General features: G+C 56.3%; 1 protein-coding gene across 8 annotated transcripts in view; it reads right to left on the bottom strand.

Moving 5' to 3' along the window:
• Nucleotides 1-1976: 1976 nt before the first annotated feature.
• The window catches only part of Adgrb2 (adhesion G protein-coupled receptor B2), a 31216-nt gene continuing 16135 nt past the window's right edge, over nt 1977-17057 (bottom strand). For 3 of the 8 annotated variants that reach the window (XM_051171290.1, XM_051171294.1, XM_051171295.1), the window contains 22 exons: nt 16947-17048; nt 16670-16776; nt 15609-15803; nt 15439-15507; nt 15247-15355; nt 14545-14878; nt 13491-13596; nt 13273-13316; nt 12901-13027; nt 12475-12578; nt 12278-12380; nt 11198-11348; nt 10949-11018; nt 10470-10536; nt 10239-10324; nt 7564-7735; nt 7164-7259; nt 6823-6862; nt 5344-5963; nt 3315-3350; nt 2939-3037; nt 1977-2465 (listed from right to left, as the gene is read on the bottom strand). In XM_051171290.1, the coding sequence (XP_051027247.1) occupies nt 2280-2465; nt 2939-3037; nt 3315-3350; nt 5344-5963; nt 6823-6862; nt 7164-7259; nt 7564-7735; nt 10239-10324; nt 10470-10536; nt 10949-11018; nt 11198-11348; nt 12278-12380; nt 12475-12578; nt 12901-13027; nt 13273-13316; nt 13491-13596; nt 14545-14878; nt 15247-15355; nt 15439-15507; nt 15609-15803; nt 16670-16776; nt 16947-17048 (3023 nt within the window). In that variant the 3' untranslated portion in view covers nt 1977-2279. Of the gene's footprint in view, nt 2466-2938; nt 3038-3314; nt 3351-5343; nt 5964-6822; nt 6863-7163; nt 7260-7563; nt 7736-9831; nt 9931-10238; nt 10325-10469; nt 10537-10948; nt 11019-11197; nt 11349-12277; nt 12381-12474; nt 12579-12900; nt 13028-13272; nt 13317-13490; nt 13597-14544; nt 14879-15246; nt 15356-15438; nt 15508-15608; nt 15804-16669; nt 16777-16946; nt 17049-17057 lie in introns of all 8 variants that reach the window. The other 5 variants (XM_051171288.1, XM_051171293.1, XM_051171292.1 and 2 more) reach the window with 3 other exon arrangements.

The raw sequence follows: 17057 nt of genomic DNA, 5'->3' as shown, positions 1-17057 counted from the left end.
AGTGGGGTGGGGGAGAACTCCACCTAGCAGCTCAGCCCCAGAGAGTCCACAGGAGGTGACAGCTGGAGCAGCCTAGGACTGGGAAAGAAGAGACAGGAATAGAGGGAGAGGCAATAAGAAATCTATTAGAGATGGCAGGGGGGCATCTCTGAGGAAGGCCTGGCAAGGATCTGCTGGCACCGAAGCAGGAATTTGTACAACCCTATCACCCCCTTCAAGGAATAGGCACACACACACACACACACACACACACACACACACACACACACACACACACACACACACACACACCCGCCAACCACCCCCATCCCCGCTTTGAGACCAGTTTCCCTCACCAGGGCTCCTAAAGAGGCTGCCAATCACAGTGCCTGGGACCAATCGGAGTTTTTTCTTTTTTTCTCTTCCTTGGGCATTTTCTAGTTGGAATTCAAGAGGAAATGTCTTCCCCTTTGGGACCACGGCAGAGTGACGGCAGGGGGAAGCCTTGTTTGGCCCAGGAGGTAAGGAAGGCTGCCTAGGAGAATGGAGGAGCAAGCAAGAGGGAATAAAACGCTGAGACTCAGCCCATCACCCACGGCCAGCTTTATACACCCACGTCTGTCCTTGCCCTGTGCGTGTGTTCCTGAGTGAGCGAAGTTCCCCTGTGCCTAGCAGGCTGGTACCAGGCTCTGCCTCCTCTCCAAGCACATCCCAATTAGTCACTCACAGGCTGTGAGGGGCTGGTTTCCTCGTCCTCCCATCCCCTTCCTCCTCTCCCCCTCCCGCCTCCCTTGGTAGCCAGGGATCAGATCCTGTGCCCCTCATAAGCTAAGAGAGTTGGACAAAGTCACATGCCTTACCTGAGCCCCCATTTCCTCATCTGTAAGACAAGGGACTTGAACACCTGCCTGGAACTCAGCTAAACCAGGGCCCCGGTGAACACTGTGTATAACTGAACACTGGGGAGTGGTAGGCAGAGTGCATTAAGGCTGGGAGCACAGCCTGGGAGGACTCTGTCCTACTCTGACCAGGGCCCACTTCAGGCAGGATTCCAAGAGGACTGAGAAGCCTGAAGAATCGAAAAAGTGGCCCATGCCCTTCCTCTAGCCCGTTGAGGCCATCAGCTGTGATAGCCCACCCCAGATGCCTGTCCCTTCTCCTTGTATTCCCATCTAAATTTCCACGGCAGTCCCACCCCCACTCCACCCCCGCCCCCAGAGCCTGGATTTGTGCCTCGGGAGTCCCTAAGGGCCCAGAGATGACCGTGTTACTAAATGACCAGGCTGGTGAATGATGCCTGCAGCCGCTGTTGCAATTTTAGCTGGTGCTTGCCTGGAAGAACCACAGCACGCACCACGAGACCTTCCACATGCTGGTCCCATGTCCCCTTGTCCTGGTGCCCAGAAACTCAGACATGGGAAGAATACAATCTACCAAGGAGCCTGGGAGCCCCGCCCTTCAACACCAAGCCAGCCTTGCTTCTCCAGTCCTAACCCTATACAGCACCAGAGGCTCCTTGTAGCTCCGCTGCAGCAATAAGATCAAGTCCCAAAAAGCTGAGCTTATGTTACCCTCACCAAGTCTGGATGTGGACACACACTCTGCCTTTGACCATGGACCCCGCCCTCCCATGGACCCCCCCCCCCCCCTTCCAGCATGTCACTTCCGATCTCTTAACTTCATTTTCTAACCATAAAATGTCCACGTTTCCCAGCATGGATGCTGTGAGGATTGGAGGACATGTGTGAAACAGTCCCATGTGCAAGCAGCCTGGGCCTGGGGCCTGGAGAAAGGCAGCCATGACTGGCACAGAGTGTTCTAACCCACGTTCCCAGCTTCTTATCCCGGCCCAGATCAGATAAGGGAAACAGGCCCAAAGGCAGGGTTGGCAGGCAGCTAGCCCATCTCAGTCAGGCTTGGACTGACCCCAATACACAACTAAGGAACTAGAGGAACAGAATTGGGGTCCTGGGGCTGGGCTCTGCCTAGAGGCAGCAAACAATTCAACAGCCAAATCCACAGAGTGAAGTTTATTCCCGACAAAGTTTTCCCTCCCCCCTCCCCAGCCCAGGACAGGGACAGACAGGCTGGGGCAAAAATGAGGCTCCAGTGAGACCTCTGAGAACAAAGAGGGGCCCTGGGCCCCAGGCCCTGCCAGTCTAGCTGCCCCCAGCCAGGCTGAGTCCTCGGCACCTCCTGCCCAGCCTCGGGAGGGGGAGGGGCGCTGGCTCCTGGTAGTTCCAAAGTGGAGTGTGAAAATAGATATATATTTCTGTGCAGTGGGCAGTCCGGCGTGACACTCACACCTCTGTCTGGAAGTCGCCGTCTGGCGGTTCTGTGGGCTCCCAGGCTGCCGTCCGGTGCAGGGCCAGCCGTTCTCGGGGCTTGGGGGGCAATGAGCCCAGTGTCATAGATTTGAAGGTGCTCCAGCTTTGATGCCTCCTGTGCTGGGACAGGCCAGGGCGTTCCCCGGGGCTGGGTTTCTCCTGTGGAAAGAGTAAGGCGAGCCTGTGGTACCCTCTCATCTGCTGTGCAGAGCAAACCAAGTATGTCCCAGGAGGGTCAAGACTGCCCAGCGCCTCTAAGTGATCGAAGTAGTCGAATACTTGCCAGGTTCCTGACCCTATTGACTGCTACTGCAGTGCTGTCCCCCTGAGGACATGTCTGTCTGCCCACCCTCCTTTCCAAGTGTGGGAGACCGTGTTAGTGTTTGTTCTGGCATCTTCCCACTCCCGTGCAACCCTAAAACTGCTGCTCATGCAGGGCGGCCCTCGGTGAGGCAGGCTGCAGTTATCCAGGAAAGCCAGAGCAGGGCAGGAGCCCACTTCACCCAGGAGGACTTCAGTAGTGGCCACTACCAAGTCTCCTTCTACCAATGGGGATCAAGAGAGACGGCCACGCCTCAGAGACCACGCCCTTGGTGCTGTGGGGGCAGGGGCAGCAACAGAAGAGCCCTCACCTTGGCTGAGGACTGGCTACGGTAGCGGTCGAAAGTGTGGAACTTCTGGTTGAGTTCGTGGTAGAGTTCCGAGTGCCGTTTCCGGGTGTGCATCACCTTCTAGGGTTCACTTGGGTGTCAGAGGAGTGCTTCCCCTCCCGCCCTCTGTCCTGGATCTGCTGGCCCCTCTGGGGCAAGCCTAGCACTTGTCCTCCCCCCCCCACCCCCCCGTCTCGCTCACTCCCAACATCTATTTCTGCCCCACAGGAATAGGTGTGAGCAATAGTAGGGGAGATGGCATGGAATCCGGTGGCCCAAGACTGGACTTTGCAATGGGGCTTGAGATAATTTTGGGAATCCACTTCCTGGGATGTACACCTCCAGCACCAGCACTCACCTCAAAGTCCAAGTCTGAATACCGAAGCTTCTTTCGCTACGGAGCAACAAGCAGGTTGTGAGAAAGGAGCTTTTCATAGGGAATCTAGGGTCCCTAGACTCTATGGCACCTTCCCTCACCCAGACCCTGGAGTTGAGAATCCTTATCTCATGGGCTAAGTCCTTGGGGTCACGGTACAGTAGCGGAGGTCTGCAATGCACATACGTGGTGAGATGTGCTCCTGAGAGCACACGTATGGATGCGAACACAGGTCAGCTGTGAAGAGGCAGGGATACCACTACATAGGCTCATACAGCCCAGCGTTTGTTCTCCGTGCCTTGGAGTCTAGCGTAGCGTTCTCGCCCCGTGCTCCCTCCCCTCTCCCAGGAGTCCTGCACTTGCCCTGCAAAGAGAATTTTTGGGGTTCTTCACGCCCATTTGATCTGGCCCCACCTTGCCGCTTTTGACTCCCTGCTTCCTCATGCTCTTCCGACCCTACCTGGTCAAGGCCACCTTCAAGGCCCCAACAAGCTCGGTGACATCCAGTGCCACTCAAGGAGACTTCAGAATCTTAGGATGCTGACATTGAGAGGACTCATGAGACCAAGGCCAGCTGGCCCAGTTAGATCGGGGAAAACTGAGACCCGGGGAGGGAAGGAAAGGGAACTTGCCACTTGGCCCCAGGCCCCTGAGATGATGTGAGACCATGAGGTGGGCTTCCTAAGACCCAACCTGACCCCACTATCTTGATTTTCCTCCTGCCTTCCAGCCTACTCTGCCTCCACCATCCACCCTGCTCCGTCCCTGAGCCCTGCCCATCCTTAGCTCTATTCTTCTTTCTACAGTGCCACTGTCCCCACCCACAGTGCTCCAGAGGCTGAGCAGAGCCACACCTGTGCCTCCACTGGGTCCATACTATTTTGGACGCTACCCTTGACCTGTCAAGCTTCTGCCGCATTTATTACTATTACCTCCCACACAAGAAGCCCAGCACCGGCCCCTCCCCAGTGGTCCAACCATGGGCAGGTGCCCACAGAACAAAACCTACCCTGATGCTAAGCACACTGCCTCCCCATCACTGATGTCATCTTTTCTGTCTTTGTCATCTTTTCTGTCTTTGTTAACGCCTTCCTGTTTTTGTTGCCATCTGTGGCGGGAGCAGGCACCAAATGTTCAAGGAACATTTTAGGCACAAAGCTAAACTTGTGACCTCTCTAGCTGCTAACTTGATCGTCTTTGTGCAGAGGACAGGAGAGCAACTTTGCAGGCTAGACATAAGTAGCTAATTGTGTAGAAGACACGACTCCAACCTCTTTCTTCATCCTCATCCTCCTCATCCTTCCAATTCGAAATCTAGAATGCCCTAGAGTTCTACTTTGGGTTTCTTCTATTCTACATGTTCCCAGGGAGGATCTGCAAGGGTCAGGCCAGAGGAAATAGAAAGGCCTCCAGTTTCCCATCAGAGGTCAAGGGCAACACCCAGAGCCAATTTCTATGATAATAGCGTCTTCGAATTTTCCAGCACCTTCCTACTTATCCCACACAGGAATCAAAGACATGGGCCATCCCAATCTCCAAGCAATGCCACAAAGGTCTCTGTGCTAACCACGCTTTCACACAAGGAAAAGAGACGGTGCGGTGTGCTCTCTCATTGCCACAGGTTATCAAGTCCAGACCCACAGGCTGCAGAGGCCCAGGCTCAGCCTCTTCCTTTGCAACTGGACACCTGAGCCATGGTTGCACTAATGGAGAGCTCGTTCTGACCGCCACCCCAGAGTGGGTACCAGAGCACCAGCGATAGAATTCATGAAGCTTCACCCATGTGAGGCTCTCAGACAATCCAGAGTCTTCTTGGAGCTGAGCTCTGTGAGCTCCAGGGGAAGGAAGGATACACATGGTATGAGCTCCCAGCGCTGCTGGGGGGGTAGCGGGGGCGGGGTTAGTGGAGGAGGGAGGAGGCTGAGAGCCGTCCCTTCCTGGCTGGAGCCTATGACTTAGACATGGTCTCAGGCACACAAAAGTAGGCTTTCCTCCCCCCACAGCCCCTCACCTCAAGGGAGCCCAGCTTCATCGTGGAGCCAGGCACGGTACGGGGCATGGTCCGGCTGCGTTCCCCTGGCTCTGGCACTTGGCGAGGGCTGGGAGTCGGTGGTGGTGGTTGAAAGGTCATCCCATATGGGTTCTGAAGAGACCCATAGGCAGGGCCCAGCCCTAGACCCGAGTGCTCCACAGACAGGAAGCTGGGGTAGCCTTCAGTGTGGGCCAGCGTCTTGGCAGCCCGCCGGGGAGTCCCCTCAGGCCGGGCCCTTGGGGCCTCCTCACCCCCTGTACCCCCACCACCAGGCTGCAGGCTCAAAGTCCGCCGGGGCAGCACCATGTAGTCCCCCTCAGAGCCCGGTTCGCTCGGCCGTAGCCATGTAAGGTCCAACTGCCGCAGGCCACCCTCCCCGCACATGTACACAGGGTTGGTCTCTTGGGGTGGTGGCGGCTCCCCTAGACCTGGTGAGGCTGCCATGGGCACTAGGATGTTCCCAGGCAGCGGGGAGAAGCTGAGGCCACCCTCAGGACCCACGAGACAAGACTTCGGCTCCTCGTCCTCATCCAGAGACAGGCGGGACAGAGTGCCAGTGATGGTGGATGGGTTGCAAGTGTTGACCTCCTTGAACAGAACTGGGGACAGAAATGGGAGGGAGAGGTAAGCCCTGAGGAAGAGAGGTCCTGCAGTGAGACCCTCCTGGCAAGATTTAGGTGGAGACTAAGCTTCTGAGCCTGGCTTGTGATAGAAAACTGGTTCTGGGAGAGACAGTTGGTACCCTCTCATACACAAGAGGGACCAGAAAGACAACCGGCTCATGGGCCCAGGGGATGCACAGTAGGAAAGTCAAGGCTAAACTCCCATGAGTGTCCTGGCACGTGACCTAACATCTACCCCGCATCCCCAAGGTTGTTAAAGCAAGGCCTCGCTCCTCTCTATTCCCTATAGAAGCATAAACCTTAGAAAGAAGACTTGGGGGGCCAGGCGTGGTGGTGCATGCCTTTAATCCCAGCACTCTGGAGGCAGAGGCAGGCGGACTGCTATGAGTTCGAGGCCAGCCTGGTCTACAAAGTGAGTTCAGGACAGCTAAGGCTACACAGGGAAACCCTGTCTCAAACAAAAAAGAAAGAAAGAAAGAAAAGAAAAGAAAAAAGACTGGGGAAGAGATGCCAGCGAAAGCCACAGAAGTGATGGGAGAATGCAGCAGACAGCACATGCCAAGCTGTAAGCTCAATGCTCTCTGGTTCACATAGGCCCTGGGACTCCTGCCTGACCCCAGACAATGCTCTTTTCTCCTTTCCAGGTGGGTAGCTGAGGCTTAGAGAGGGGGCTTTGCCCAGAGGCAAGTGGTGGCTGGCCTTCCCAGATGAAAATCTAGCCTGTTCCTGTCTAATGTTAAAGGACATCAGCAGTCTGGTCCCCAGCAGGGCTCCTGTGACAGGGTGTGGGTCTTGCCCGTGCCTAGGGCTGCTTAGCTCAATCCAACAGACTCACCTGTCTGACAAGCCAGATCCACGTCCTTTTCAAAGTCTGACTATTGGTTGAGAGGGAGAGAGCAGGTTGGCGGAGGGAGGGGAGGAGAGATGTGTCAGGGTGGGAGAGGCTCAGGCTCCTCCCCTCCCAGTTCCTCAGTCCTCCCGCCTGAGCCACCATCCAACAGAGCCTCAAACTGTAGGGAGAAAGCTGAACGGGGCAAAGATTTGTCCAGTGCCACCTTGTCGTCAGCAGCTGAGCCTCAATTAAACCCAGTCTCTGATGGGACGGGGAAGGTAAGGAACTTAGTTATGGCGGGGGGGGGGGGCGGGGGGGAGAACCGCTCAGGCCTCATCGCTTACCAGGATCTGCAGCTGCCCATTCTTGCATGAATCAGGGGAGTCTTCGCTCTCATCAGCCCGACACACACCCATCTGGCACTTGACCACATCCTGGACCTGGAAGCAGGAGGTACCTGTTGGGTCTGAGACCTTCATAATACCACAGTGGGCTGGTTTGGCACCCCAGGTACCCAGAATAGGAATAGGAGGAGAGACAGGCATCCATCCTGAAGGTGATGCCACCCGGGCTGGGATGCCAGGGAGAAGGAGCTGAAGGAGGCTCAGGCCTTCGAGGCTGCCCGAGCTAGAAGTGCCCACACCAAGGAAGGGCCTGAAGCACCCTGGTCATCCTGTCCTGCCCAGCAGACAGAAGCCAGAGCTAAGTGACTATGGGGTGGGCAAGCAAGAAGAGCCTAGGCACCTCTCGGCGCAGGAAGCAGTGCACAGCAGTGATGACGAAGCCTTGCGCAGAGTTGAAAACGGCAAAGAGAGCCTGGAAGAGGACGGAGCGGCGGTCTGTCATGGCCAGGACAGCAGACATCCAGGTAAGCGCCAGGAGAGGCAGAACCACGCAGGAACTCCAGAGTGAAGCCCTGCGAGGGACAGCAGCAGGAAGTCTGTCAGAGGGACACTCTACAGGACAGGGTGGCAGGAGCATGGGCCTCCACTCAGCTTGGGGACTGGCAGGGCCCCAAAGTCCAGGACCTCAGGAGTGTTTCCAAGCAGAGAGGGGGGAGCCAGAGAACTAGGGGGAGAAACAGAGGACAAAGACAGAACTACAGGGCCGGAACAAGGGCCATGAGAGGTAGGAGGGATGGACACACAGACACAGTGGGACCAAGCAGGCACAGAGGCGATATTGGGAATCAGGGACGAAGAAGGTAGAAACAGGAGGGAAGCCGGGGCAGACGGACGCAAACATGGGAGTTTCAGGCCCAACTTGCTCCTTGAAAGCTTTGGAAAAAAGACACAGGTCAGAGCCACATCCCCAGAGATTCCAAGACAGTAGGCTAGGGAGAGAAGGGGCGAAGGACAAGAAAGATAACCACCACAGGAAGAGGGGTGTGAGAACAGACAGGCCCCCAGACAGGGAGACTGAGCAGGCACAGCATGTGGAGGACACCACAGCACAGATCCTTGCAAAGCAGAAAGGGGCCAGGCCCAGCCAGGTTGAGGCTTGGAGGAGGAGCCTCTGGCGCCTGGTGGTTGCCCAGAACCCAGGGCAAAAGGATTGTAGCTTGGGTCCAGAAGCAAGTCTCCGTATCCCTGGCCTCCTTGCTGGGGCAAAAGGCAGATAGGCCGTGGCCAACACACTGGTCACCATCTCCAACAACATTGAGAGATAGCCCCAGGAGGAACAAGAGATAGAAGGGGCTGCCTTGCCTAGTGGGCAAGGAGCCACCCCCAGCCCATCCTGCCCCGCCCCCAGCGCCCCCAGCGGGGAGTAGTCAGGCACAGCTCCAGACAGGGAAGGGTGGCACCGTTGTGTAGTGACAGCCAGAAGCTGAGACAGAAAGATAGGCAGGCAGGGGGCCAAGACCTGTCCTATGAAGAGAGGTCCAGGAGGCCATTGAGCCAGGCAAGGTTGGGATGGAGGCGGAGCCAAGAATCAGAGAGGCTGTAATCACAGTAATGAGAGCTGCCATTGATTAAGCGGCAGTTCTCTGCCAGGCCCTCCAATGAACACTTTACATAGATTATTTCAAATTGTGATCAAAACAACTCCAACAAACAGGCCCGGGGACCTAGTATCCCAATTGACAGATGAGGAGACTGGAGTGCGCCCAGCTGGACAGAGAGAGGGGAGCCGGGCCACAGATCCAGCCTGGTGGCAGACTCGAAGACCCACACTTCGGTCTGCTGGTTCAGCAAACTGGGCACACACAGGGAGGTGGTAGCCCAAAGCATTGGGAGCTCAGGGCTCCTTGAACATCCTGGAGCTGCCGCAGTGACTGTCACCAGCCGCCTCCACTAGGCCCCCTGAGGGGTGTGACAAAGCTTGGCTTTTCACTGGTTGGGTGACTCAGGTGGACTTCCAGCCCTAATAGGAGGGTTGGGCCCAAGGCCTTTCTACTCTTGCATAGCTGAGGTTTTAAGATTTTTTTAGCTGCAAGGTTGGGGTAAAATAATTGCCTTCCTCCTCTCTGACTGTGAGGTCCAAGGCCTCTGAAACTCAAGTCAGATTCTACAGCGGATAAGTATGTTTCCATCATCCTAGCATTTTTTTTTTTTTTCATCCTAGCATTCTTAAGTTTCTGATTGTCTTATTCTAAGATCCTGCTGCTCTAATTTGAGGGTTTTAATAGCTCAAAGATACTAAGGGCCTAAGAGTCTCAGGGCCTTCAGGTTGGTGGTGAGAGGAAGAGGAGGGGTCTGCAGCTGTGCCTGTGTAGAAAATTAAGCCAGAGCAGGGGCCAGGGATCAGTGAGAAGGTGGGGGTGGGGTGGGGGGGGGTGAGCGGTGGGGGGGTGTCAAAGCACCACAGCACCTTGTGGAGGGAGTCACTCCCATTGCCCTCAGCCACCTCATCCCTGAGCTCCAGAGAGCATGTAGCAGTTAGGAAGGCAGGAGCAGGGCAAGCTCTCCAGGGCACTGGGCTGATATCCCTCCCAGATCCCCACCATGGGCACTGCCCTCCCGTTCTTTAGCCCCTGCCCACCCCCACCGCCCCCCAGGGGGCACGACTAACATGGCATTCCTGGCCGAGGCTGAGCTGAGCAGGGGGCTGGGGACCGCTCCACACGCTGAGCAGGGAAGGAGCAGGCTGGCCCAGGGGCACCGCTCCGACCTCGGGGGGGAGGGAGGGGGCGGCACAGACACAGGAGAAGAGGGAGACACATGGGAAGCCGGGAGATGGGGCAGAATGAGCCCGAGAAGGGGAGGAGGGGAGGGTGGATGAGAGAGAGAGAGAGCTGGGTTAGGGTGGGCGAGGGGCTGCAGTTGAGCTCTCCGGTGCCCACCTTGCCTGCACCCTTGATGCCCCGAGGTTGGGGAGCCTGGGTTGGCATCAGCAAGCCCTGAGTCTCCGAGGTACACTCGGCTCCCCCTCCCTGAACGTTTCCCAGAAAGGCTGAGTTGCAGAGACCCTCCCCTTACCCGGCCCTCTGCTTCTTAGATTTGTCTGAGACGCCATCTCGAGCCATGAGCTTGTTGAAGACAATGATTCCAATGAGCATGTTCACCTAGGGGCCCGGTAGAGCCGAGTGGGGAAGGGAGACAGGGTCACCAGGTGTCCTCGGGGCAGGGACACCCCGAGGTGAGAGCCGGAGGTCAGGGAGAAGGTAGAGGGGACCACATCCCTCCCTGGATGCTGAAAGGGGCACATACCAGGACAATGACTGCTGCTGGACCCACAAAGGCGTAGAGCAGGCCACCCTCTAAGGAGAGCCAGCAGCTGGGGCAGGGGGAGGGAAAGAGGAAATCAGATACCTAGCGAGCCCGTCCTCCCTTCATCCACCTCCTCAGACCCTAGGCACACGCGCCCACATCACCAATAGATACCAAGCCTCCAGGCAAGAGGAAACAGCCATGTCTTGAATTTGTTTCCTCTCCTACAAAGACTCAAATCAGACCCCCGTAGAAAGAAAAGTAAGCTAAGAGCAATGGTGCTTTAGAAATGACCCAATCCCAGCGTGTCCTTTTACAGCCAGGGACACTGAGGCTCGGAGATAAGGAAGTTTACCCAAAGATCTACAATACACAGAGATCAAGACCTCAGCCTGAGAAAACATAATGCCTGGTCCAATTCCCCCCAACAGACTCACAAACCCCTCCACCCCCACCCTCACCATAGGAGGCACACGTACTAGCTGGATGTACCGTATCCTTTGGTGCGTGTAAAGCCAACAGACACAGCCACCACCAGGGCAGGCAGACCTGGGAAGGACAGGGTCACAGGTGACAAGGCTGCAGGTACTCAGGGGGACCCTCCCTATCATCCTCCAACCCAACTGACCCCATCCCCAGAGAGCTGGGCCAGAGTCCGGGCAGCATGTCCCCTGGCTTCCCCTGCCACTCCAGGCCCAACAGCAGACTCCAGCACTGGCCTTGCTCACCCCAGCCCAGGCAGAGGAAGCGTTTGCGAACCAGGCGGGTGCGCATCCGCCCGATGACAGCCAGATAGGATTGCCAGGCCTCTGTAAGCACCCAGCAAAAGGAGGACAGAAAGAAGAAGTGCAGGAAGGCAGCCGTCATGGTGCATACGCCCTGCAGGGAGAGGTAACAGGAGGGAGTAGCCCTGAGCAGTGGCCAGGGTGGGAGCTGCCATCTTCCCACACTGACTGCTGGGCCTAGGCGCTGCATGGCCAGCCGCCTACCTGAGCCCACCCTCCCCCACCACAGCCCTGCCAGGCAACCCCCGCCTTCCTGCACCCACACACAGCACGACACAGGCCTGGTGACATGCACACAGCACTAGGCATCCGGCGAGGCGGGCAGGCAGGCCACCCACGCAGACAGGAGCACTTGCCACGTCATGGCCGAGCAGAACCCTGCACCGGGCTCTCACAGTGCGGGCACTGTGCAGAGAAGGCCAAATCGGGTAAGAGGGACGGTCAGCAAGGAGCATCCACAGGCAGATGGTGATGGAGGACTCGCAGACAAGGGGTGGGGTCCAGTGCCTCCCTCCCAACACACATGCACCTAGGCCTTCATGCACGCATTCACAGATGTACACAAACACTCATCACTGAGCACACACACACACACACACACACACACACACACACACTGCCTTCAAGTATGCCTGTACTTTACACACACCCTCTCCAACACGGGTTCTGAGTGTACATCCGTATCCATCCCTCAGGATGGCCACACAAACATCCACTCTCAGAATTAGAAAGATGGCTCAGTGGTTAAGCGCACTGCCTGCTCTTCTAGAGGACCCTGGTTCAATCCCAGCACCCACGGAGCAGCTCACACCTCTCTGTAACTTCAGTTCCAGGGGATCTGGTTCCCTCATACAGACACCCTTGCAGGCGAAACACCAATGTACATAACATAAAAATAACTCAATAACTCAAAAAATAAGATAAAATAAAATAGCCGCCTCCCCTCACTTGCAAGCACTCTCCACCCCTATCCCCTCCCTTTGTGCCCTTCCCCCACCCCTCCCCCCAGGAGCCTGCACCTGCCTTGCTCAGCACCCGGGACTGGCCCACGAGGATCAGAATGTTGGAAGCCAGGATGGACAGGCAGAAGTTCAGCAAGATGATGGAGCGCTCTGATTTTATAAACCTGACAGGGCACAGTGGGCAGAGGCAGAGTCATTGGCTGCCTGCCTAGCCCTGGATAGCTGGCCACCTCCCATCCTGCTCGGCATCCGACTTACCTCCAGAAGGCTGCATAGATGGCAAGCAGGGTGAGCAGTGCCATGCAGGACACTGCACAGCCAATCACCAGGGGGACAGAGGGGGCACCTGCCAGCTCCAGGGTCTGTGGGAGGACGGGTTGCTGGGAAAGGTCAAAGGTAGGGCACCCAGCCTCCCTAGCTGACGCAAGCAGGCATGCTCCTCACGTGCAGAAGGGCACATGTGCACAGATGTATTTACACTGATTCACCCACGTTCTTCCAAACACAACCAGGTGCACACATGTGCACGCATGCTCACACTCACCCACTGCCATGTAAGAATGAGCAGGAATGTCACAACTGTGGACAACAACAGCTTCCCTTTCCACAAGTACACCTATACGGAGCCACATCTGTGGTCACCCAGATGCCCTGACCAGCCCAGGGGACCTCTTTCCCACTCACCAGGTCCTTGGGTGGCTGGGCCAGGACAGCAAAGGTGGACAGGTGTTGACACTGGCAGCGGGTGTGGGCTGCCTGGGTCTCCAAAGTCTGGCAGTTCTCAGTGTTCCAGTCCCCTGAGCTGGCATCTCTTAGATGAGGGAGAGATGGTATGAACCCAGGGCCCAGCTCTGTATCCCCAAACCCAGTGCTGACTACTACCCAGGCAGGTGAAACCCAGGACAAGGCTACATCCATACAATGACAGCAAGGAGCCATAAGATGTGCTCTCAACCCCCCCATCCCTCCACACACACAAGCCAAGGATGGCACCAAGGAGCCCTTCCAAGTGGGAGATCATGTCTGATGAAAGGGTCTAGGGTTACCCCAACTCACGCTCTCGAGTAGTCCCAGCTGGCACAGTGGGGATCAGTGGTGCCCTGGAGAGGGGAAAAAATGTGTACAGTCTAGCGTGAGTAGCGCAATGCCTCTGGTCATCACCTGTCCTGTCACAGCAGCTCCCACACAGGTCAGGCCCACCATCCAGCACAGACCATGTCTCTGAGGTAGGCCTCAGGCAGATATCTAGGGGCCCTGCCTGGGCCCTCACTCACATTGATGATGTAGGAAAGCTCCACTGTGATGAGAGGCTCAGCTGGAGGCTGGGTGGGGGGACGCACAGTCACTGTCATCACTCGAGAGGTGACAGCAAGTGGAGGCCTGGGGGACAAATACTGAGGTTAGCCCCTGCTCACAGGTGCCTAGACTTAGAAACTTTAATCTATCGTGGCTGGGGACTGCCGGACTGCTGGGGCCAAGGTTCAAGGGTGGGCACAGACCTCTATGGGGCCCAGCACTTGGTCCGAAAAGTCCCGGACAGCAGCACAGCCTCCAGGAACTGCCTAGGTGCTTTGTTTTTTGTAGGTCTGTGTGCGTGTATGCTGGTGCGTGTTCATGGGTGTTCGTGAAGATAACCTCAGACACGCTGTTCGTTAGGCACTGTTCACCTTTTCTTCCTAAGACAGGCTGTCTCGCTGACCTACAACTTTCGAAGCTAGCAGGAGTGGGGGGCCTGCAAGCTAAGTGATATGCCTCATTCTGCCTTCCCAGCACCAAAAACACAAATGCATTATCAACATGCCAAGGTGGTTTATATAGGTCAGTGGTTCTCAACTTGTGGGTCATGACCCACAAAGACCATCGTAGAACACGAGTATTGACATCACAGCTCATAACCGTAGCAAAACTGCAGATGCAAAAAAGCAACAAGAAGAAAAATTTTATGGGTGGGGGGTGGAGGGGGGGAGGTATCACCACAACACAAGGAACTATATTAAAGAGTGGCAGCATCTCGGGAGGCAGAGGCAGGAAGATCACCGTGAGTTCGAGGCCAGCCTGGTCTACAAAGTGAGTCCAGGACAGCCAAGTCTACACAGAGAAACCTTGTCTCAAAAAACCAAAAAAAAAAAAAAAAAAAAAAAAGAGTGGCAGCATTAGGAACGTTAAGAACCACTAACATAGGTCCTGGGGTCCTTGTGCTTGCAAGGCAAACTTGAGCTAGGTTGTCTTTCTCTTTCATGTTTCTGAGAAGTAACCGTGTCCACAGCCAGGCAAGGGACCTCCAGGTACATGGCTGCTGCGGGTGGAGACGCTGTCTGTTGGACTCACCTGGGGGGTGGCAGGATGAGGCCAAGGGTGCGGAAGAGCACAGCACCAATCACAAAGTAGGAGGACTCATCTGGGTCAGCCGGGAGAAGGCGCTGGTGGGCGTGGCCTGGGCCAGGGGGCACCGTTCCTGGGCCTCTGCCCCTGCCTGGGCTGCCTGCTGTGGCTGCTCCAGGTGTGGCTGGCTTGCCTGGGGAGGACAGGGTGAGCACCTCCTTGGGCAGGAAGAGGCGGTCCTCTGAGTGTCGCACCCAGTCCTTCATGCCCCTGCGGCCCCGCATGGGAAATGTGATGTCACTGGACACTGCTGAGATGGGCTCTCTCTGAATACTGATCACTGTAGTGGAGGGAAGGTGGGCAGGGCGCAGCAAAGACAGACGGGGAGGTGAGAGGCATCCAGGGGAAGGGATAGGAGAGAGAGAGGGGGCGGGGAGGGGAGACAGACAGACAGACAGACACCAAGGAAGACACAGGGAAGTTGGGACCAACACAGGAGTGAGTTACAAGAACGCAGAGACAATGGAGCAGAGGGAGGAAGACAGACAGAAAGACAGAAGCGTGAGGTTAAGTAGAGGAAAAACAAGACTTGCAAATCCAAAGAGCAAAACAGAGGCCACCCCTCAACAGACACCATCCCTCACCCAGGGAAGCACGGTTCTAATCATCCGTGTCCAGAACCCCCTCCCCCGCCTGCATCCTTTGTACCCAGGTTGTCCGTGACGATCAAAGAGCTCTGGAAGGCCTTGAGAGCATCACCCACAAGGTGAATGAAGTCTTCCACGACACGCAGCAGGTGCACAGAGCCAGGTGACACCTGGGAACACAGGAGGTGTGAGGTGTCTGAGGCAGGGGGTGGGCCATGGGAGGGAGAGAGCTGGCGGCGGCGGAGCCTCTCACCTGCTGAGCATCATCCCACTTGTCCTTATTCTCTGAATCCACCATGAAGCTCACCACCTGGAAGAAACGCTGGGGAAAGAGGGATGGTTCAGGAAACGCGAGCCACCTTGCAGCCCCCGCCCCCCCCCCCCCCACACACCAGCTGACCCTGCCATTGAGGAGTAGTGTACCTGCACATCATCAGCAGAAGGGACATAGGTGGCCCTCTTGAAGGTGTCAGTGACATTTCTTAGAATGTCCACAGAGAAGAGCAGGTCCCCGCTGTAGTAAGTGCGCCGTGCCAGCAGCTCCTGCAGGCTTCGCACCACCTGTGACATGCCCTCGCCTGCCAGCATGCGCTGGCCCTTAGCCAGGTGTTCCCGAAGCTGCAGGTGACATGTGTGGCCCTGTCATTGCAGTATCAGAAGCCAGGACCAGCCCTTGGCCTGTCCTCCTCCCATCTACCCACTAGGTGCATCCAGGAAGAGAGAGGGCATACAAAAAATCAAAGAGAGGCTCTTGGGAGACACAGTGCGAGGAGGAGTCAGATGTGAATCAGGGACTCCAATGTCCAAATGCAGGGTGACATGCTGATGTGGGGACTGGGCACCTCCCTGTCCCTGAGGAACCTTGAACACGCTGAAGCACCGCACACACAGGACCTCTCAAACACAAGCTTTCAGTGCAAACACACCATCAATACCCAATTTGCTCAGACACAAGTACACACAGGCCACATTTGTTGACACCATCTTTACCCCAATGCAAGCCCTGGGCTGGGAACTAGGGACACGAAGATAACTTCAACTTTGTCCCTGCCTTCAAAGAGCTCCCAGTGTAGCAGAGCACACTTAAATGCATTCTTTGTTCGTGTTTTGGTTTCTTTAGACAGGGTCTCTCTATGTAGCCCTGACAGTCCTGAAACTTGCCGTGTAGACCGGGCTGGTCTTGAACTCACGGACCCACCTGTCTCTGCCTCTCCAGTACTGGGTTAAAGGTGTGTGCCTGTGCCCAGCTTCAATGCACTCTTAACCCTCCATGTCTAAGAAGCTCAGGAGGGGGAGGAGGGGTTGTGGGTAGGTACCAGAGATAGAAGATGAAGCCTAAGAAGCCCTGAGTTATAAGTAGGAGTTTGCCAGACAAAGAAAAACACAGCCTATACCAAGGCATGGGGACATGAATGAGTCTTCTGCTCCTGCCAGGGCTTTGGGACATGTCCATATGGCTCCCCAGCCCAACCAGGAACACTCACTGACAGGTACAGGTAGCGGTATTCATGGGAGATGCAACGAGCGAAGCTAGGCAGTCCCCAATATGCCACACCCTGGGCGCTGAGGAGACAGCGGCGGCTAGCAGAGCCTGCAGAGATAAGACAGGGACAGTGGCGGGTTGGGGAAGGGGGGGGGGGTAAGCGAGAATTAGGACAGGCCTCTCACCTACTCCCTCCACATCTCAGGGTGCAGACCCACACACAGCTTTGGGCCCAAAGGTGGGGCAAGGGTCTGCATGGGACAGCTGCCCACCCTTACCGGAGGCATTGGGGGGACACTTGTTGTAAATGATCTCGCCGGCAGCTGCCTTCTTCCACGTCATAAGCATCACATATTCATCCCTGCACATCTCATGGAAGGCTGTGGGGA

This window comes from Acomys russatus, chromosome 29 (genome assembly GCF_903995435.1).
Source record: "Acomys russatus chromosome 29, mAcoRus1.1, whole genome shotgun sequence".
NCBI classification, from domain to species: Eukaryota; Metazoa; Chordata; class Mammalia; order Rodentia; family Muridae; genus Acomys; species Acomys russatus.
This window is presented reverse-complemented; position numbering and strand designations above follow the sequence as displayed.